The sequence below is a fragment of the Zootoca vivipara genome, chromosome 11, assembly GCF_963506605.1.
Source record: "Zootoca vivipara chromosome 11, rZooViv1.1, whole genome shotgun sequence".
NCBI lineage: Eukaryota > Metazoa > Chordata > Lepidosauria > Squamata > Lacertidae > Zootoca > Zootoca vivipara.
In genome coordinates this window covers 64,105,082-64,125,588 of record NC_083286.1, presented here as the reverse complement: position 1 = coordinate 64,125,588, position 20,507 = coordinate 64,105,082, and the positions used below count along the sequence as shown (strand labels likewise).

The 20,507-nt window shown below is 47.1% G+C and overlaps 3 protein-coding genes across 6 annotated transcripts; 2 read left to right on the top strand and 1 right to left on the bottom strand.

The window, feature by feature from the left end:
* The first annotated feature begins 542 nt into the window (after nucleotides 1-542).
* Nucleotides 543-4,816, top strand: LOC118077197 (lysozyme C-3). Its single transcript, XM_035100671.2, has 4 exons — nucleotides 543-716; nucleotides 1,024-1,185; nucleotides 3,075-3,153; nucleotides 4,476-4,816. Exons 1-4 carry the CDS (start codon nucleotides 581-583, stop codon nucleotides 4,540-4,542), a joined length of 444 nt encoding a protein of 147 aa, XP_034956562.1. The 5' UTR covers nucleotides 543-580; the 3' UTR covers nucleotides 4,543-4,816.
* A 2,323-nt stretch (nucleotides 4,817-7,139) lies between these two features.
* Nucleotides 7,140-18,275, bottom strand: LOC118077196 (FANCD2 opposite strand protein-like). 4 transcript variants are annotated; one of them, XR_009558348.1, is made up of 3 exons: nucleotides 18,204-18,275; nucleotides 17,103-17,172; nucleotides 7,140-13,845 (listed from the first exon to the last, which is right to left on the bottom strand). XR_009558348.1 is itself a non-coding variant. In XM_060280447.1 (2 exons), exon 2 carries the CDS (start codon nucleotides 16,867-16,869, stop codon nucleotides 16,348-16,350), a length of 522 nt encoding a protein of 173 aa, XP_060136430.1. In that variant the 5' UTR covers nucleotides 16,870-17,172; nucleotides 18,204-18,275; the 3' UTR covers nucleotides 7,140-16,347. The 4 variants fall into 4 exon arrangements, 1 of the variants encoding a protein (XP_060136430.1); XR_009558346.1 differs by lacking the exon at nucleotides 18,204-18,275 and having other exon boundaries at nucleotides 7,140-12,347; nucleotides 13,743-18,182; XR_009558347.1 differs by lacking the exon at nucleotides 18,204-18,275 and having other exon boundaries at nucleotides 7,140-12,344; nucleotides 13,743-18,182.
* Nucleotides 18,276-18,341: 66 nt separating this feature from the next.
* On the top strand, nucleotides 18,342-20,002 carry MRPL17 (mitochondrial ribosomal protein L17). The gene is made up of 3 exons (XM_035100668.2): nucleotides 18,342-18,557; nucleotides 19,226-19,294; nucleotides 19,381-20,002. Exons 1-3 carry the CDS (start codon nucleotides 18,384-18,386, stop codon nucleotides 19,663-19,665), a joined length of 528 nt encoding a protein of 175 aa, XP_034956559.1. The 5' UTR covers nucleotides 18,342-18,383; the 3' UTR covers nucleotides 19,666-20,002.
* The last annotated feature ends 505 nt before the right edge of the window (nucleotides 20,003-20,507 follow it).

Genomic DNA, 20,507 nt, shown 5'->3' with positions numbered 1-20,507 from the left:
CCCAACATTTCATGCAGGACCTTTGCAGGGCTGCTTGCAAGCTCTGCAAAGGTCCTGCATGAAACCCTAGCGAGCCTCCACCACCCAGTGCAGTTACCAAAAATCATTTTTCAATAAATTGTACAATAATTGTACATTTGAATATCTACTTGCCATTATTCTGACTATGTTTCTGCTTTCAGAGCTAGTTATTACTTACATTATTACAAAAACAGTAATAATTGAATGCAGTGACAATAATTTATGTTAATAAAGAGTGGACACATAGTCCTACAGATACATCCGGCCCTTTGAGGGTGACCAAACTGCTGATGCGGCCCCCGATGAATTTGAGTTTGACACCCCTGTGTTAAGTGAATGTTGAGATATTTCCTAAGTTGCACACTGCTATCATATATCAAACCAGAATTGCACCATGTGTCTGGTTTTTTTTTGCAGGGGGCGGGGTTCCTATCAATACTTATTCCCCTCCCCCCATCAGTGTTCTGCTCACCATCTGGACTCCGCCCAAAACTTTGGTCTACAAAAGACACTGGGGATCCCAGGGAATCCAAACATCATTCTCCAGGGAACTGCAGAGATGAAGGTTCTGGCCCTTACTCTCTTCTGCCTCCTCCTTGCAGGGAATGAAGCCAAAGTGTATGAGAGATGTGAACTGGCTGCACGTTTGAAACAGGGTGGGATGGATGGATACCATCGCGTCAGCCTGGCCAACTGTGAGTTTGCTCTTCCTTTCCCTTCATCTTTGCAATTGCTGGTGTTTTTAGGGCAAAGCTGAAATGGGGACTTCTTTTCAGGAAAAGGTTCACACACCCTGCTGCCCATCAAAATGTCCCAACTTTCATTCGTTGTTTGTGCAAATTTCTATTTAAGACCATTGGGGGGGGGGAGTAGATGTTACAGGCAGCTTCCATCGTGAACATTGAAAGAATGTTTTTAAATTATTCTGTTTCAAAACTTTGACAAAAAAGATTGCACACTGAGCGTATACCCAAATTGTAGTCCTTGTTCACTTTGTTCCAGGGCTCTGTGCCGCTTATCATGAAAGCAGATTTAACACCAGAGCCGTGGGGCCACCAAACTCTGACGGCAGTCGTGACTATGGAATCTTTCAGATAAACAGCCGCTGGTGGTGCGACAATGGACATCGTCCAACAGCCAATGGGTGTAGAAGCTCCTGCAATGGTAAGCAACTTGATACTGCAGGGAATGCTAGCTGACACTTCTTTAATTCAGTTCACATTTGAAGGTGATTCTACCTAATTTACGCTTTCTGAAATAATACACAGAAAAAGACACAGCACATTCTTCAAAACTCACACTTCTAATCTTGCTCCACCTTATACTGCACAGATATACAAACACTCAGATATGCCTCTCTCTCTCTGCTTAGGTGCTTGTCTTCCTCTCTCTCTCTCTCATGCACCACATGTGCATGCGTGCATCCCTCCCCCCCCCTGTCACCAGCAGCGTACTGTGGGTTGTCGTCCCCTTCTCCTGGTGGACTGGGCGGTTGGGGCGGGCACCAGGAGGTGGCATGCAGAGGGTGGATAGAGCCCGCCTCAAATAGGCTCTTTGTCTGCCGCCTCCATCCACCTGCCCACCAGACCAACCTGCCTGCCGCTGTGCCTCAGCTGCCAGGAATTTGCTGCCAAGGAGTGTGGTGGAGTTTCCATTCTGTTAGGAATGCTTTGGTGGCGTTTCCTGCTTGGCAGAGGGTTGGACTGGATGGCCCTTGTAGTTTCTTTAGGGAAGCTTTTAATGTTTGATGGATTTCTGTATTTTAATGTTTTGTTGGAAGCCGCCCAGAGTGGCTGGGGGAACCCAGCCAGATGGGCGTGGTATAAATAATAAATTGTTGTTGTTGTTGTTGTTATTCCAACTTTATGATTCTAGGTCTCATGGGGATACCCGATTGCACACCCTCAGAAATGTGTGCCAGGGCAATAGCCCCCCTGGCCCCCCCACGCCACATCTCAGCCCCTCAGACACAGACACAGACTACTCTCCCTCTCTGCTCAAGTACATATCTTCCCTTCTGAGCACACATACATGTAACCCCTTTTTCTCACTTGCATGAAACATCATGTAAATCTGTCCCTCCCTTCTTCCATCATACACACACAAATACATCTCTCCCACCTTCCTCGCACAACTTGCACATCTCTCTCGCAGTCACACATACTTGAGCACTAACATCCCACTTCTAAAAAGCATCTTCCTAAGGCTAAAGAACCATCTGCCAACAGTGCCCACTTGCAGGCAGCAACATTCCCCTGATCCTGGGAGGAGACCTCAGCCTCTCCTTTACTTTCCCACCCCTTTTAAACAAGACGTCCCTAGCACAAAGTTGGTGGATACCAGAATCCTGAATGTGCCGGGACATCCCTGCTGTTCCTCCCCACTCCCTCCATTCCATTTAGCCTTACTTGCCATGGGACAAACAAGGCACTCACAGCTTGCTGGCAGGCAGCAGCACCCTGAGCACACAGGGATAACCCCACAGCTCATTCCTTTCTTTCCCAACCTTTCATTTCAAGTAATCTGGAGGCAGGCAGTTGTGTGAACAAAGGTCCTAGAACTCCTTACCAAAGTATTCCAATGGGGTAGCACTGAAGCAATCGACCCACTTCAACTGGTTTGGCTGCTCACTTGCAGGTCATGACCCACAAACTGGGAAATATTGCCCTAGGCCATGACCTCTCACTAGGCCATGCTCTGTTCCACCGCCTCTGCTCTGTATCCTCCTGCTTTTACCTGGGTGCAATGTGTCCTGGAACTGTGACCTTGCTTGTCTGGATGGAGGATGAGATGGGCCATTTATAAAGAACTGATTTCTTTCTCTGGCTAGAATTCAGCTGACTAGAAGGGATCCCCTGCTTGGTGCTATAATTGAATGCCAGCTCAAGGGGGAAATGCTTTAAGTGCTCCCCAAAAGTATTCAGGCTTGGAGTTGGATGGACCTCTAGGAAAAGGTTTTCCACAGTTCAGCGGCAGCCCCTGCAACCTTGGGGGTGTTTGTATTCTGGGTTTTGCATTTTAGGAATCCCCAGTAACTTCCTTTTCTTTGCCAGCGTTCTTAAATGATGACATCACAAATGATATTAACTGTGTCAAGAGAATTGTCCGTGACCCCCAAGGGATGAATGCATGGTAAGTGCTAATATCTCAGTGCTTGGAACATTCAATACTAGCCAAGTTTTCAGTTCACATAACTATGTAGAAAAATATGGTTTCACTTGACTGTTGTATAGCTGGCAGCTAAAGATCCTTCTCCAATAGGCGCTGACAAGAGCTAAAGACGCTTCCTTAAATGTACAGCCAGTAGTACCCTCACTGCTCTGGGACCCTGCTGTCTTCCCCCACTTCCTCTGAGTAACTGGCAGCATCGCATGGTGCTGGGAAGCTAGGAAAAGACCACAGCCCCACCTGCATCACAAAGCCAGCCACTACTGTGTGCAGCAAACACTTGGATGGCTGGTGGGTACTAGGAGCTCTTAGTCTTGGTGGGGATTTAAGAAAAAGATTTGGCAACTGAGCCAATGTGTAGTAGTGGTAAGAGAGGACCTGGGAGACCAGAGATCAAATCCTGACTCAGCCAGGAAATTCACAGGTTGACATTGAGTCAGTCACTGTTTCAGAACCCAGCCTACACCACAGTGTTTTTCTAAGGGGAAGAACCATGTATGCCACTTGAGCTCCTTGGAGAAAAGGTGGGGTATAAATGTAGTAATAAATAAATTGGAATTCAGGAAAGGAGGAGACAGTCTAAGTTCTGTCATGGGCTGGAGTGAAGTCCTGGGGCAGATGGTTCACTTCCCAAGGTTGCTTGGAGGTCTTTCACAGAAGGCGATCAATGCTTACCGGTAGCAGCCACAATGACTCTGTTTCACCTTCATTGTTAGGCACATTGTGCCTCTGAATGTGCTTCTCACTCACTGGATCATCACCTTGTCGTGGTGTGAGGGCTTGCACGTTCCTATGACCCTTGTGAGCGAAGCCATCGGGAGTCTTGTACTCCCAGCAGGGTCACCCAAGGCGGTAAGGTCAAAGGGGAGGAGCTAGACAAAGAATGATCCAAGAAGTCCTCAGTGGCAGGACTGTGAAATCTGGAAGCCCCTAGTCATGAACCGGGACATGGGAGGTGGATACAAATTCAGTCGCTCAGAATGAGGCAGTTGAGCAGCTCGGCAGCTGTATCCATGACTGAGCAGTAAAGTTCCATGGGATGGGATGGGAAGCATAATTTTGCTAGAAGGGCATCATGGGCTGTTAGTAGGTAGACTTCCTGTTGACCACCAAAACTGATCATCAGCAGAGACAATGAACAGGAAGAATGACCCTGCAGCTGGCAGAAATGCCTCACTTGGAAATGTTGTGGAGCTTTTAAAGAAGATCCACCACACCTGTAATTATACAAGCAACAGTCATGTGGCTTCCCTTGCTTTATTTTTTGCTCTCATTCTGATTTTTAGGGTTGCTTGGAGGACATATTGCAAAGGACAAGATCTCTCAAAGTGGACAAGAGGTTGCAGACTCTGAGTTCCATGGTCCTGAATGAATTCCTGCATTTCTCTTGAGATTCCCTTTGATGAAACAGCTAGCTACTGCCATATAATCAAAATCCAGCTGCTTCTTTCTGCGCCAGCATTTGCATGTTGTGCCCCACCCCGTGGTGGAGGGAAATGGCCCTCTTTCTATATGAATGAGGGAAAGTGATTATTCTTTTTAAGTGTGTCTGGGGTGGTCAGTCATCTTGCTCTGGATTGCGAGCTTCTCTGCTTGAAAATCTTCAATAAATTGAACATAAACCAAACTCTTTTCTTGCTTGATGGGTAAATAGAAAGAACAGAATTAGGTTGAGCATCATCATCTCATCATAATTTGCAGGGAGATGCAGAGGCGTATCTAGGTCCCTTGCACCCCTGGCAAGGAGCTGTATGGGCACACACACACACCAGAAAAGATCACTTATCCCACATGTGATCTTGCTGTGACAGCAGCGAAGCACTGCCACACACATACACATCATAAACTCCATAATCTCCCGCAGTCTACCTTCATGCTTCCTTGCCATCTCTCCCACCACTCAGCTTCTAGCTCTTGTCTAAACTAGTGACCTTACACAGATAACTAGTGATAGATTTCTGGGGTGACTTACAAATGTCAGATAGATTGGAAAATGGGCCCCAAGTTTGCAGTCAATTTAAAATTGGAACACACACTATAATATTCCCATTACTTCCTGACTGACTTTCTCCTGCTTATAACTTCTGGTACATCCTATTATTATGAAGTTTTCCAGGGATTCTATTATCCCTCCAAAGGACCAGGCCTGGCTTTATTTGGACTGGGTCTGCATATTATTATTATTATTATTATTATTATTATTATTATTATTATTATTTATTTATTTATACCCCGCCCATCTGGCCGGGTCTCCCCAGCCACTCTGGGCGGCTTCCAACAGAAACATTAAAATACACTAATTTCTTAAACATTAAAAGCCTCCCTAAACAGGGCTGCCTTCAGATGTCTTCTAAAAATCTGGTAGCTGTTTTCCTTTTTGACATCTCATGGGAGGGCGTTCCACAGGGCAGGCGCCACCACCGAGAAGGCCCTCTGCCTGGTTCCCTGCAACTTGGCTTCTCACAATGAGGGAACCGCCAGAAGGCCCTCGGCGCTGGACCTCAGTGTCCGGGCAGAACGATGGGGGTGGAGACGCTCCTTCAGGTATACGGGACCAAGGCCGTTTAGGGCTTTAAAGGTCAGCACCAACACTTTGAACTGTGCTCGAAAACGTACTGGAAGCCAATGTAGATCTTTCAAGACCGGTGTTATGTGGTCTCGGCGGCCGCTCCCAGTCACCAGTCTAGCTGCCGCATTCTGGATTAGTTGTAGTTTCCGGGTCACCTTCAAAGGTAGCCCCACGTAGAGCGCATTGCAGTAGTCCAAGCGGGAGATAACCAGAGCATGCACCACTCTGGCAAGACAATCCGCAGGCAGGTAGGGTCTCAGCCTGTGTACCAGGTGGAGCTGATAGACAGCTGCCCTGGACACAGAATTGACCTGCGCCTCCATGGACAGCTGTGAGTCCAGAATGACTCCCAGGCTGCGCACCTGGTCCTTCAGGGACACAGTTACCCCATTCAGGACCAGGGAGTCCTCCACACCTGCCTGCCTCCTGTCCCCCACAAACAGTACTTCTGTCTTGTCAGGATTCAACCTCAATCTGCAGTGCTGAGGAAGAGGCTGTGCCTAACCCTTTCTTCCTACATCAGGTGCAACTGCCTTCCTGAAGCTGTCAGCTGAGGGGAAAACTCAAACGTCAGATATGGCACCACAAGATAGCTATATCAAACAACACACATCTCTCCTCTTAGGTTAAAGGGCACTGCTGGGTTCAAGCAGGGTTGGGTAATGGGGATCAGGTGCATGATGGATGAGGCCATCAATTTCCCACTGCAGTCATAAATGCCCACGTACTGCAGCAAAAGAGTAGTCTGGCTAGGAGCAGAATTGCTGTACTTGGACAGAGAATGACACATCAGAAGTGAAACCTAAATCAGGATGTAAGTAGGAGCCCAGGGCCCTTCTGATCCCATGTCTCTGTGCTTGAGCTTTAAGAATGGGGAAGTGCCAGCTTTGCAAACAGTTTTTGGAAATATTCCTTATTTCCCCAACTGCTCATCATAATCGAATCTTGTTTAAGCAATCCTTGTTTAAGCAATCTTATTAGTTCCCCATTGCTGGTGACCAGAAAATATACAGAACATTTATTCTCTTTTTTTGGTCAGAGCTTAAGGGAACTTCCAGTAAAACACTTAAAAAACAACAACACAGTATTACCCCTTAGCTGGACAGAGAGCCTGGAGAGAGAAAATCATAAATCATAGAGTTGGAAGAGACCACAAGGGCCATCCAGTCCAACCCCCTGCCAAGCAGGAAACACCATCAAAGCATTATTGACATATGCCCGTCAAGCCTCTGCTTAAAGACCTCCCAAGAAGGAGACTCCACTACACTCCTTGGTAGCAAATTCCACTGCCAAACAGCTCTTACTGTCAGGAAGTTCTTCCTAATGTTTAGGTGGAATCTTCTTTCTTGTAGTTTGAATCCATTGCTCCGTGTCCGCTTCTCTGGAGCAGCAGAAAGCAACCTTTCTCCCTCCTCTATATGACATCCTTTTATATATTTGAACATGGCTATCATATCACCCCTTAACCTTCTCTTCTCCAGGCTAAACATACCCAGCTCCCTAAGCCGTTCCTCATAAGGCATCGTTTCCAGGCCTTTGACCATTTTGGTTGCCCTCTTCTGGACACGTTCCAGCTTGTCAGTATCCTTCTTGAACTGTGGTGCCCAGAACTGGACACAGTACTCCAGGTAAGGTCTGACCAGAGCAGAATACAGCGGCACTACTACTTCCCTTGATCTAGATGCTATACTCCTATTGATGCAGCCCAGAATTGCATTGGCTTTTTTAGCTGCTGCATCACACTGCTGACTCATGTCCATAGCTGCCAAGTTATCCCTTTTTAAAAGGGATTTTCCCTTATGCTGAATAGGCTTCCTCGCGAGAAAAGGGAAAACTTGGCAGCTATGCTCGTGTCAAGTTTGTGGTCTACCAAGACTCCTAGATTCTTTTCACATGTACTGCTCTCAAGCCAGGTGTCTCCCATCCTGTATTTGTGCCTTTCATTTTATTTGCCCAAGTGTAGTACTTTACATTTCTCCTTGTTAAAATTCATCTCTAGAGAATCTCTATAGACCACAGCAACTCCCCCTCCCTGAACCCCAAGTCTGCCCTGATGCTGCACGAAGTACCCAGGTGGGCAAGTTGAGCGAGACCAACTCCACCCTGCTCAGCCACCCAGGTCTCAGTGACACAGGCCAGATCAACATTCTCATCTATAATCAGATCATGGATAGGAAAGTGCTCCAGAAGGTCATAACCACAGCCCGAAAGATTATTGGCCATCCTCTCCCATCTCTGGAAGAACTATATAGATCCCGTTGCCTTAAAAAAGCAAATGATATTTTACAGGATTCATCTCATCCTGGATACACTGTAGTTTTTTTTTTTTTGCACCGTTGACTTCGGGCAAGAGATACAGAACAATTAAATCAAAAACAAATAGATTAAAAAATTGTTTCTATCCAAGAGCTATATCCATCTTAAATGCTGTAACTAAATAATATGATCTTGGGGAGTTGTGATGTGTGTGTGTGTGTGTGTGTGTGTTTGTGTGGCTGTAATTGTGGTTTTGTTTTGCTTTTATGGGATAGCACTCAATTTTGTTGTACTATGTACTGTACAATGACAATAAAGTATTTATCTTATCTTGTATCTTATCTTATGCATTTCCTGTTTTAATATTATGATTTTATCCTGTGAAGCGCCCAAGACTTGCAGGTATAGGGTGGTATACCTTATTATTATTATTTAAATCTTAAATAAATCTTAAATAAAACAAAAAAAATTCCTTCAGTAGCACCTTAAAGACCAACTAAGTTTTTATTTTTGTATGAGCTTTCGTGTGCATGCACACTTCTTCAGATACACTTGAAACAGAAGAGCCAGACCCTTATGTATATAAAGAGGGTGGGGTGGGAGGGAATGGGTGATGGGCTGATGGGAGTGGTAAACCTGTGGATGGCTGTTAACGGCTGCTGATGACTGCAATAGGTCCTGCGGGGGAAAAGCAAGGGCTGAGGTGCTAAAGAAAGCTTGATCATGCATAATGAGATAAGAATCCGATGTCTTTGTTCATCCCAGGTGGCTCCATGGTTTTAAGCTTGGTAATGAGTTCCAATTCAGCAACTTCTCTTTCCAGTCTGTTTCTGAAATTTTTCTGTAATAAAACAGCTGCTTTGAGATCTTGTATAGAATGTCCTGGGAGATTGAAGTGTTCTCCTACTGGTTTCTCTGTCTTGTGGTTCCTGATGTCAGATTTATGTCTATTTACCCTTCTTAAATAAAAATTATTTAAATCTGAGCTGCCCTGGCGTTCAACAATAGTAGTCACAGACTGAGGGCTGGATGATAGGACCAGCACAATTCCCCAGGTTGGAGGAGGGGCTGGCACGAGTGCGACTTACCTGGCCTGCCCCCCCTCCATACCTCTCCCTACCCTAAACCACTGTGATTGGGGCGGCCCTGCTCCTCTCCTCTGGGGCACATCCCCCAAAGAGCCTTTATAAAACAGGTTGACAACAGTTGAAAACAATTTAAAATTATTATAATGCTAAAGGCCATTTAAAACACTCTAAGCCAGGCATCCCCAAACTTCGGCCCTCCAGATGTTTTGGACTACAATTGCCATATTCCCCAACCACTGGCCCTGTTAGCTAGAGATCATTGGAGTTGTAGGCCAAAACATCTGGAGGGCCGCAGTTTGGGGGTGCCTGCTAAGCAGTTGGGGCCACAACAGCAACCAAAGCCAACAAAGCTCACTTCCGGTCTGCCGCGCTGGCATGAAGGCGCAGAAACCTCATCTCTGAGGTTTCTGGCATTGCGGAGGGGGGGGGGAAATCCGCGGGGGCACGCGGATCCCCATAAATACCCCTGGTTGAGCGTCCAGGGGGCAAATTTTGCCTGGCAGAGCTCCAGAAGCGACTCCTCAGCTGCCTGGGAAGCCCGCAAGAGCCCCTAAGAGCTAGCTGAGTGGCAGTCGCAGGAGCCATTTTGGGCACCATCGTTACCTCCAAGAAGCGAAGCCCTGAGCCTGCAGCCTGCAAGCGGTGGATTCTTCCTGAAAAAGTCACGATTTGGACGAAGTAAGTTGAAATTAACTAATTTGGAATAAGAATTCGGCATTGGGAGGCGGAGAAAAAAGGAAGTCATCCCCCCCCCCAACTGAGTATCAAATAACGCAGTAAGCTTGGAAAACCCAGAAATACTGCAAAAGAACTTTTTCCTGATGCAGAGTAAAGGGAAAAGTAAGCGGTGTATTCATCTCTGCAAAAGACTGAGATTTAACATGGGGAAAAACCCCTGTAAACCTGGAATCGGGTCAAAGGAAGGCTCAGTCAGTCTGCTGAGTGACGTCACAATACAAAGGAATGCGTCTGGCTGAGTGTGAGAGACTGAGAGCTGTATATTGTAACTTTGAGTTGTGAACAGATAATGAGGATTTGTTTTGCTTTAAGACTGCTCAGTTCTGACTTTGGGGGGGGGGAGAAGGAGTGAAAGGAGAGATTCTGACCAAGTGGGACTAGATCTTTTGACTTTTCATCTATATTGGATAAAAATAACAATTCCACTGCCTGCCTGCAATAAAGATGGAGGAGGTTTTTGGCAAAGGACTGGGAGAGAAGGTTCTAGAGAGCAGAGAGGAAGACACACAGTGGGATTTAATATTGTCAACAATTCTGGAACTTACAAAGGAAGTGAGTATCTCCAAACTTGATGTATGCCTCTTGAGAGATGAGACTGTGGAAGTATTTGTTTCAGACTTTAAAACAGAGGAACTAACTGAAATTGAAAAACAAGAGAAGAGAGAAGAAAAAAGATTGGAGGAGCAGGACTGTGTTGGTGTGTCTTATGCAAAAAAACCAGAAAAGGAGAAAGGCAACATTGAAGGACAATATGCTGAACCAATAGACTTAATTTGTGAGAATAATACTGTTCCACCGGTGGGAGGGGTGGAACAGGGAGGAAAACTAGGAGAAAACACTGTTTCACTGGTGAGAGAGGTGAAACAGGGTAGGATGGGAATACAAAAGCACCCCAAAAAAGAGAATAGAAAAATCAGTACCCCGGTGGGAGAGGGGATGAAGCAAACAGGTGGGGTGCAGAAAAAGGATGATAATGAGCAAGGACATAAAGTGATGGGATTACAGAAGAGGAGGGCAAGAGTTCAGCAAAAGTTGGATTGGGACAGACTAGGGGTGGGTTGAGGGAGTTTTGGATTATTTGGTATTGTTTGATATAATATGGTCTGACCTCGGAATGTATTAAGGATTGTATTAAGGACCTGGCTGATGCATCTGGAGACGCCGATTTCAGGGAAAGGGGGGTGGGAACTCGTTGTGAGGGTTAAAGATTTGGATATTAAGTTTAAATATTTTTGGGTAAGGGATAGAGATTAGTGATTAGATAATAGCAATTTTGGAGAGAGGGTGTTAGTAATAAAGAAGTAGAAGTATAAAAAGAATGGTTAATAGCAATGAAGAAGTTAAAATTTAGAAAAAAGAATGTGAAGTTAGATTTGGGAACTGCGAGAATTATTTTAATAACAAGAACTCAAGAAGGGGGTGAGGAAGTCAGAAAGGATTAGTTCAGAAGTTTTAGAATGATGTTAATGTATTTTTTTTTTACTTTTCTTTTTAACTGTTGTATTTTCTTTTTTTTAGCTGTTTTTTTCTATTCTTAATCGTTTTTGAAATGTGAAGAATTTGGGGGAATAAGAATGGGCAAAGTGGTTTTGTATGCTTTTTCTTTTTTTCTGTATTTCTTGCGAAAATCCAGTTATATATATATAAACACAAAGCTCAACCCAAGGTCCATCTGGCCCTATTTCCTTCTTTTTGCAAATAAATAAATAAATAAATAAATAATATTCATTTTCCAATAAAGAGGAAAAAACATTCATATTAATAACAAACCAAGCCAAATCTTACCACATTCAAAAACAAAAAACAATACAGCCAATTATAATATAATAATAATAATAATTTTGCTTCCGACAAAATATTAAAATACAGAAATCCATCAAACATTAAAAGCTTCCCTAAACAGGGCTGCCTTGAGATGTCTTCTAAAGGTCTGGTAATTGTTGTTCTCTTTGACCTCTGGTGGGAGGGCATTCCACAGGGTGGGCGCCACTACCGAGAAGGCCCTCTGCCTGGTTCCCTGTAACTTGGCTTCTCGTAGCGAGGGGACCGCCAGAAGGCCCTCGGCGCTAGATCTCAGTGTCTGGGCAGAACGATGGGGGTGGAGACGCTCCTTCAGGTATACTGGACCGAGGCCGTATAGAGTCCCCCCAGAGGACATGATCGCTTCTCCCAAGGTTCCCAGTACTTCCATTTCATCAATCAGTTCCTCTTTGTTGGTGAGGACCAGGTCCAATATAGAATCATAGAGTTGGAAGAGGCCACAAGGGCCATCCAGTCCAACCCCCTGCCAAGCAGGAAACACCATCAAAGCATTCCTGGCAGATGGCTGCCAAGCCTCTGCTTAAAGACCTCCAAAGAAGGAGACTCCACCACACTCCTTGGCAGCAAATTCCACTGTCGAACAGCTCTTACTGTCAGGAAGTTCTTCCTAATGTTTAGGTGGAATTTTCTTTCTTGTAGTTTGAATCCATTGCTATAGATGATCCCCTTGTTGCTGCTTCCACCTTCTGGGAAATGAAATTGTCAGTGAAGCAATGGAGGAATTACAGATTACCAAACATTCAAAAGGAAGAGATATTTTAATCATGGGGCCTTCAACTTCCCCGATATCAGTTGGGACTCAAACTTGGATGAGCAATTGAGAGGATGCTCATCGAATTTGCAGATGACACCAAACTGGGAGGGGGAGCTAATGCTGAAGAATAAAGAATCAGAATTCAAAATGACCATAACAGTTTAGAGAATTTGGCACAAGCTAACAAAATGAATTTCAATAGGGACAAATGTCAGTTTCCGCACTTAAGTAGGAGGAACCAAATGCACAAATATACAATGGGGAACACCCGGCATACTTGCAGTACATGTGAAAAGGATATAAGGGTCCTGGTGGACCACAAGTTTAACATGAGTCAACAGTGTGATGCAGCAGCAAAAAAAGCTAATGCTCCAGGAATAACAATTCTTCCATTAGTGAAAAATATGTTGCTGCAGCAATAAAAGTTTTCCCCTCCTCCCAATTCTGTTCATGAGGGTAGGGGAAACCCCAAAATCTATTTCTAAGGAGCATGGGGTTGAGCTTGCACAAGCTTAAATCCCTGTACTGACAGCATTACTTGGTACTGGACCAAATACAACCCATTTTTACTCCCCCTGTGGTTCTTTCTGCTTCCCGTTGCCATCATTCAGCTGCACTCATACTTCCAGACTGCTGGCTCATGTGCTCCCCTTGTCATGGAGCAGGCTGAAGAACGGTGCACACAGAAGTTTGCATGCAGAGCTCCTCATGCTGGCCAGGGATATTCCTACTGTGGTTGTGAGTGAGTCCCTCTCTCTGAGCCTCAGCTTCCCTTAGGTCTCAACCTGTGTCAGTAAAACCTTTGCCTCATGGGAGAGTTGACTACAAAGACACCAAGCAAAAATGCAAACCATTTATTGGAATGTGTCATGCAAAAGGTTTCCAGTCAAAAAGGGTATATTACAAATCACTGAAAAAGACAGAATTTGACATGCGTATCCATAATGCAAAAGTCTAGATCACAGTTTGCTCCCAAGGGTGGATGAGTTTGTTTTATTCATGCAATGCCTGTAAGCTGCACATCATCAACAGCTTTTCCCTTTAAGCACTGTGGTTTCAATAGGCATTTTAAGTTTCCCAGTCTTCAGTAGGAAGCTCCTCTTCTCCCCCACAACTCCTCACTTGATCCCCACCTAGTATGCCAGTTGCTAAAGTGAGTGTGTTGTGAAAATGGATGTGCAGATGACACAGGACGGACTGCATAACAACCTTATCACAAGTGATGTATGGTACATGTTTCCCTGTAAGGTCTCCAGCTCAATGAAATCTGATGACTGAGAACTTGCAGTCAAGAAATTCCTTGATAAGACTCCCCCAAAACACTCACACAAAAGCTGCGTCTGAAAGGCTGGTGGCAGCGTTGGTCAGTGAACACCACCAGGTACCTCCCCCTTCCTTCTCTTCACAGAAAAACTCCTTTGCATGGTGATCTAGATGCAAAGGCAAGAAATACACAGGAGATTTTCAAGTTCAGTCAGGAGTATTTAGGGTGCTGACTTAGAGCACTTGCTGGTTCCCTGTATTTTGATCTCAGGTGCATCCAGTAAAGGGAATATGTGCTTCTCTCTCCAGGATCCCCGTTGTCCCCACTTTTATAGAAGCCACCTCTAAACCGACCTTCATGAAGAGGCCAAGGGCTCTCTGGACCCCTCTAACACTGTCACTAGCCCCTTGAGGCAAGACTAATTCCTCAAAGGACAGAGCTGCACATTTTAAATCATCTAAAAGAGCTGGCTCAAACAGCAGACTCCACTGTAGGATGCCCAGCGCATCAGGCACCAAACCAGCCACAGCACTGTCCAGAAACCACCTCCAACCAACAGTCCTCTGCCATCCTCCTTGGTAAGTTATCCTCTAGCTGTCAATCATAATTGCCCTGGTTCAAAAAAGCATGAAGCAAGGCACATACCTACATTGTCCCTCACTTCTAACCCCAGTGGACCTCCATGGCGGAGGTGACTGTAAGGGTGTGTTCTGCAATATCAGATTCTCTAGTGTTGTACTATCTGGACGTATAGGGTGTGATTCAACTGACGAGTCCTGCCAGTGGAAGCCCTGTGCAAAGATTTCCCCTTGTGCAATGGAGCTTTCTACTCTCCCTCCCCTGCAAGATTGGACATTCACCCACCAGTTTCCCAGCATAACTCAACTTTTAACTTCCAAGCACACAGAGCCAAAGGCTTTCTCCTCAGCCACCAAATCATTGCAATTCCCACATGGATTGGAATCCTACAAAACTGAACAATAACTACATTAGCTGTAATTCGGAATTCAAAAGCCCCATTCCCATTAGACATTCCAAATGGGCAAGCATCGTGGCATATCCATAATGGTATCCTGCTTACCCAGGATGGAGGCCTGGGGGTCTTGGGCAGTCTTAGGTAGCAGGCTGGCCTATGGCAGGGAGGGAGGATTAAGGCCCACCTGTCCCCACCCTCCAAAGAGGGGCTCTCGCTGCCAGATAGCAACCAACCCCAGAATAGCTCATTCCTCTAACTGCATCTCAGTCACCCACTCTGAGCGCTTAAAGAGTTCCAAGTCCAAAGTGTCGATCTGGTAGGGGGAATCACTGAATTTGGACAAGCAGCTTTAGGAATTGAAGGGGGCTAACGTAGCCCCAGATGCTGAAACAAGAACCCAACACAGTCCAAACGATTGTCCTGAATAAACCAGCACCAAGCTATCCCCTGAGTACTCTAACTCCGGGGGGGGGGGGGGAATAGCTCCAGGTGGTAGCCCCCTGCCAACTTTCAAAAGGGCTCGAGCACCTCTCCCTGACCGATTGGAGGGGCTTGTGAGTAGTGGGTTAAGTGCCACTGGTCAATCAAGGCCCACCTGAGCCCCAACCTTAGAAATCCATTTGTGGGGCTTTTGTTATTCCGTCCTTGCTGTGTTATGCGGGGTGACTGGGGGACGGTCTAGTGCTTCTAGTTATACATAAATTATCTAGAGGAAGACTGAGTTGGCAAAACTGGCAGATGACACGGGGGATAATTCACCACCAAAATATTTCTGCACTTGGTTAGGTGAGGAAGATTGGCAGATGAGTTTTCGTAGCCAAAGGTTATATATATCTATATCTATACCTATATATGCTCTAAAAACTCCTCCGCCTGGCAATCCACAAACATGTCTGTGTGGTCTTCAGCTCCACATATTATCCTTTGTTGGGTAATGAATATTTGAACTAATTTTACAATTGTTTTTCAGTTTCATTCAGTAGAGCAGAATGTTTCTCCAGTGCTGAAAATTTAAAGTCTCTCTGCTTCACAAATAGGTTTCCGCTTCCATTTTAAAAATATTTTCCCTACAGGCTCCATTTAGCATGTTGAAAACAAGAGGTTGGCAGCTTTGGGGGAAATCATCAGGCTCCAAACCACTCTACTTGAGTCACAGATTATTTGTAGATCAAATGTCACTTTCTGCTACCGGTACTGCCTTTCATGCCCACTACTTTTCCATCTTAAGGATGTACAAATTATATTTACAGGTAACTGTCTACATGTCTCTGAATATCATAAATCAATAAGGAAGAGGGAAAATTCAAGTTAGATCCAAGTTCCACTGCTCTTGAACTATTTATTTTTATAGTCTTTTGGTATCTGATCTATTCCTTCCACTGAAGAGCCTGTCATATTGCAAGGGTGATAGCTTCAGAGTTTCTACAGGACCCTTTGTCCGTTCTTCTTTGCGGGGGATCAAAGGCCATATATGGTGGACTCTGCAAACTGAGAAGTGTGTCCCTCCATGGACTGACACCTTAGTCTGACACTGGTAACTAAGTTTTGTCTCTCAGTGGGAGGAACGTGACTGGGAAATAGAGGCTGCTGGTTCTTTAGGGAGCAAGGAAATAGGCCAGCCTGCTGGGGCACATGTACAGGGATCCGCTAAGGTGCCACGTAGCCATGACCCTTCTTAGTCAGGAAAGTTTCTCAGTGGGAATGTTGCAGGGCAAAGGCACATTTCTTGTAGACAGCATAGAGGAGAAGGATGGCTCGCAGCATCTGTCGGCACATGGCCATAGCCACGCGCACTTGTGGCTCCTGGAGTGCACGGGGCCAGCGCCGGCGGGGACTTATGACTTGATTGAAGGCCGAGGGCTCAGAGACCCTGAGAGAGCCAGTCCAGCGTGGGCGCTGTGCTGTCACGAGGTGTCCAAAGACAGAGTCAAGCCCTGAGAGGCGCACAACCTGTGGCCTGTGCACACTGCTGGAGCGTCCCCTTGTCTCTCCAGCTGCTCCAGGAGGTTGCGGCTGCCCTGCCCCCATCTTTGCACCAGGCTCTAACACCAGGCTAAGTCCCTGGAAGCAAAGCTGCACTTCCAGGTCAGCTGCTGCTGGGCTCTGCCCACTTCGGAAGGGGTGCTTGGTGCCAACAGACCTGGCACCCCTCAGCCATTGCAGGGACTCATCAAGAGGAGACCAGGGTGCCCAGAGCTGGTACCCACCAGCCATGGTCAGTGCCAGCAGGCGTCCACCCCTCTGTACTGCCCAGGTTCCAGGTGCATCTTTCCTCTACCCAGCACCCTTGGTAACCTATTGTGAGCACAGCCAACCTAGAACCCTTCAACCAAGGCAACGTTCCAGAACCTCCTCATTCCCCAGGACGGTGTTTCCTGCAGGAGCTGAGTGTCCGTTATAAGAAATTATCTTAAACCGAATGAAAATAGGTATAAGAAGATACTTACGTATAAAGTTACTTTATCCTTTCCCAGCAGTGAAAGAGCTCTGATAGCTACACAGCGCCATCTACTGTATCTATAATGAATAACACCAATTCACAATGTCAATCCACTCCATTCAGTGAATGAGGGCTCATTCATAAAAGCTGTCAAATGGTGTTTTCCCCCCACACATTGCATGATGCCCTTCCGTGATTTACATAGTACGTAAATAAGTCAAAGAACCTGGTACAGGTAAAACAATAAAGGTTATTATTTACACAAGGAATTTAAGTCTATACATTCTATATAGCTTTGCTTCCATATACTGTACTGTACTCTGGTTGGCCTCTGCTTCTTCTCTCCGACCGATAGAGACCTTCCCAAGGGGCTCTATACGGGACCCCAGAAATGAGATTTTTTTTTTTCCTTTCTTATAAGACGTCTATAGTCTCTCTCACACATTCACAGAAACACTGAATCATAGAGTTGGAAGGGACCCCCAGGATCACCTAGTCCAGCCCCCTGCAATGCAGGAATCACAAGTAAAGCATCCCTGACAGGTGGCTGTCTGACCCATAGCTGCCAAGTTTTCCCTTTTCTCGCGAGGAAGCCTATTCAGCATAATGGAATTTCCCTTAAAAAAAGGGATAACTTGGCAGCTATGGTCTGACCTCTGCTTAAAATCCTCAAAGGAATTAAAAGTCAAAACAGGATTGGTAGGCAGCATAAGTGAAAAGAGTCAAATCTCTGAAAAATATTTTGGTAATTGTCCAAAACCACAGCAGAAATGTGTGCCGCTGGAATAGGCATAGCCAGGATTTATTTTGAAGGGGAACAGGCATTACATCGGGGGGTTTAGAACCGAGTTCCTGCAACGCAACTGGTCAGGTATTCTCATTTATTTGCCCGCCTGCTTGACCAGCAGAATCATCAAAGCAGCCTGGAAACCGACGGCGCCCTTTCCCCGCTTCCCTCCGCGCGGCGTCAAGCTGCGGGACCGGCTCCCCCCGGAGGCCGCCAGGGCCCCCAGCCCGGGCGAAGGAGGCGAACAGCGGCCCCGGCCATCTCGGCGGCGCCCCGGCCCTCCACCCCGGATCCTTTCCCCATCCCCACCGCGCTCCTTACTGAGCCTCCTGGACAGGCCGCATCAAGCCCTGCCGCCATCGGGACGTCACGGGGCGGGATATCCGCCACCGGGAACACAGGCCAATGAAAGCGAGGCCCGGGCGGGGTCCGCCTCCCTCTCGCCCCGAGGGCCACGTGACCAAGGGCGCTTCCGGCGTGGGCCTGCTCGGTGCCTCCGCGATGCGTCTCTCGGCGTCGGCGTGGATCGCTCATGGCCGCGTCCACCGGCGCCTCGGCCTCGGGCCCCGCTCGCGCCTCGACCTGCTGCGGAACCTCGTCACGGCCCTGGTGCGCCACGAGCGGATCGAGGCCCCTCGCGGGCGCGCCGACGAAATGCGCTTCTACGCCGAACACGTGAGAGGGGGCGGGGCGGGCGGGAGCGGGGCACGTCGGAACGCGAGCGCCCTATAGACACGCGTCGAGGCGGCCGGGCGGGCGCGCAGCTGAGAAATGCCCGTGAAATGCCCTCCGCGTGCGCGCGGCCGTGAAAAAGCAAAGCACTTGCTGGGTATCATTAGCAAAATGAAACTGCCATGATGCAAACATCTGGCGCGGCCGCATCCTCAAAATAGATATTGCAGAGTTAGGGAAAGCTCAAGGATCAAGGGGGTGGAGGGACTTCCCTATGAAGAAAGTAGGCAGCGTTTGGTACTTTTCCGTTTTCATAACAGTCCAACTTGTGGGCCTCCAGTGAAGCTAAATGTTGGGAGATTCAGGGCAGATTAACATCGTTCAACCTTGGAACTCCCTTCCACAGGAGACAGTGATGACCTGAATGGCTTTAAAAGGACTGGACAAAGTTCTCGATAGCTCCTACCCGGGATGGCTCTGCTCTTCCTTCACAGCTGGAGGCAGCAATGCTTGTGAATAACAGTTGCTGGAAACCACGTGTGGGGGAGCATTGCTGTTGTGCTGGAATCCTGCTTGCAGGTTTCCCATTGGGGGCATACATGAACCCCCTTTGGCCTGATCCAGCAGGCTGTTCTTACGTTGACCTCCTCTCCTCTCTCCCCTCCCTGCAGCTGATCAACTATGCCAAGCGTGGCGACACAGACCCCCAAGCAATGCGCATGGCCGACTTCTGGCTGACGGTGAGGCTACATCCCTTCTGGGTGGGAGGGCCTCCTGCCAGCTCTGCCCCAACTGAGCCCCCCTCTATTTGCCTCCCCCTCCCCAGGAGAAGGACCTCCTGCACAAGCTCTTCAAGGTGCTGGCTCCTCGCTTCCAGGCACATTCCAGCAACTACACACGCCTGCTGCGGATCCCCAACCGGGAGAACCTGGACCGTGCTGAGATGGCCGTCATTGAGTACAAGGGGAACCCATTCCCACCCCTCCTGCGCCCAAAGCGCGACAGCGAGAAGACGCTGGTGAATCAGCTGCTGAAGGGCTTCCGGGAGGATGCACTGAGGGCAGGGGAAGCTCCACTCCAGGGAAGCCCATCTGAGGGCACGGCAGTGTAGAAAGAAGCACAGACACCACTTCCTCCCCTTCTCCTGTCAGTTGGAAGCCTGCCTGCGACCTCACCTTGATATTGGGGAGAGGAGCTGTATTTCTTTGGGTTTTTTGAGACCACCTCCCTGCTTTCATCTGCTTTGCTATGCAGGGTACTAGTTCTCTCTTGGGACTGGAAACTTGAAAAAATAGCTGCTCTCTTACCTTCATGCACACAGAAATAAACGACAGCAGCCATGGGGCAAATGCCTTGGTTTCTCTGAACTCTCTTTGTGCTGCTTGCAGACAAGCGATGGTGCTTGGTGACACATCTGGCATGCAGTGGCACCAGCGGAGCCAGAAGCAGGTGACTTACTAGGACTAGGTGGCTAAGCTGGGGGGGGGACCTTAAGCTGGAGTGTTCTCACAATTTAAGACAGCCATTCTCAAACTTGTGTCCCCAGGTTTTGTTGAACCACAACTGCCATAATCACTATTTAGCAGGAGCAGTGGTCAGTGATGATGGGAGTTATGGTGCAACATCTGGGGACACAAGGTTGAGAAAGGCTGCTTTAGGAACACAAAAGCGCCGCCTAGCAACTGGAGCCACTGTTTGAAAACCATCCTTTGCATTTAATTAGTAACTTCCACTCGATCATTTCTTTAAAAAAAATCCTTCCAGCAGCACCTTAGAGACCAACTAAGGTGCTGCTGGAAGGAATTTATTTTGTTTCGACTACGTCAGACCAACACAGCTACCTACCTGTAACTCAATCATTTCTGTAAGTCCCAGATCTCCCCTCTCATTGTCAAGTCTTTTATTAAAAGTACTAGTAGGTACATCGCTTTGCTTTTTCATTTATTTTGCCCC

Coding starts and splice junctions, on each gene's coding strand:
- LOC118077197 (XM_035100671.2), top strand. CDS start 581: ATGAAGGTTCTGGCCCTTACTCTCTTCTGCCTCCTCCTTGCAGGGAAT. Junction 1,186..3,074: donor GTGTAGAAGCTCCTGCAATG/GTAAGCAACTTG, acceptor TTTCTTTGCCAG/CGTTCTTAAATGATGACATC. Junction 3,154..4,475: donor CCCCAAGGGATGAATGCATG/GTAAGTGCTAAT, acceptor TCTGATTTTTAG/GGTTGCTTGGAGGACATATT.
- LOC118077196 (XM_060280447.1), bottom strand. CDS start 16,869: ATGGCTGGTGGGTACCAGCTCTGGGCACCCTGGTCTCCTCTTGATGAG.
- MRPL17 (XM_035100668.2), top strand. CDS start 18,384: ATGCGTCTCTCGGCGTCGGCGTGGATCGCTCATGGCCGCGTCCACCGG. Junction 18,558..19,225: donor TGCGCTTCTACGCCGAACAC/GTGAGAGGGGGC, acceptor CCCTCCCTGCAG/CTGATCAACTATGCCAAGCG. Junction 19,295..19,380: donor TGGCCGACTTCTGGCTGACG/GTGAGGCTACAT, acceptor CCCCCTCCCCAG/GAGAAGGACCTCCTGCACAA.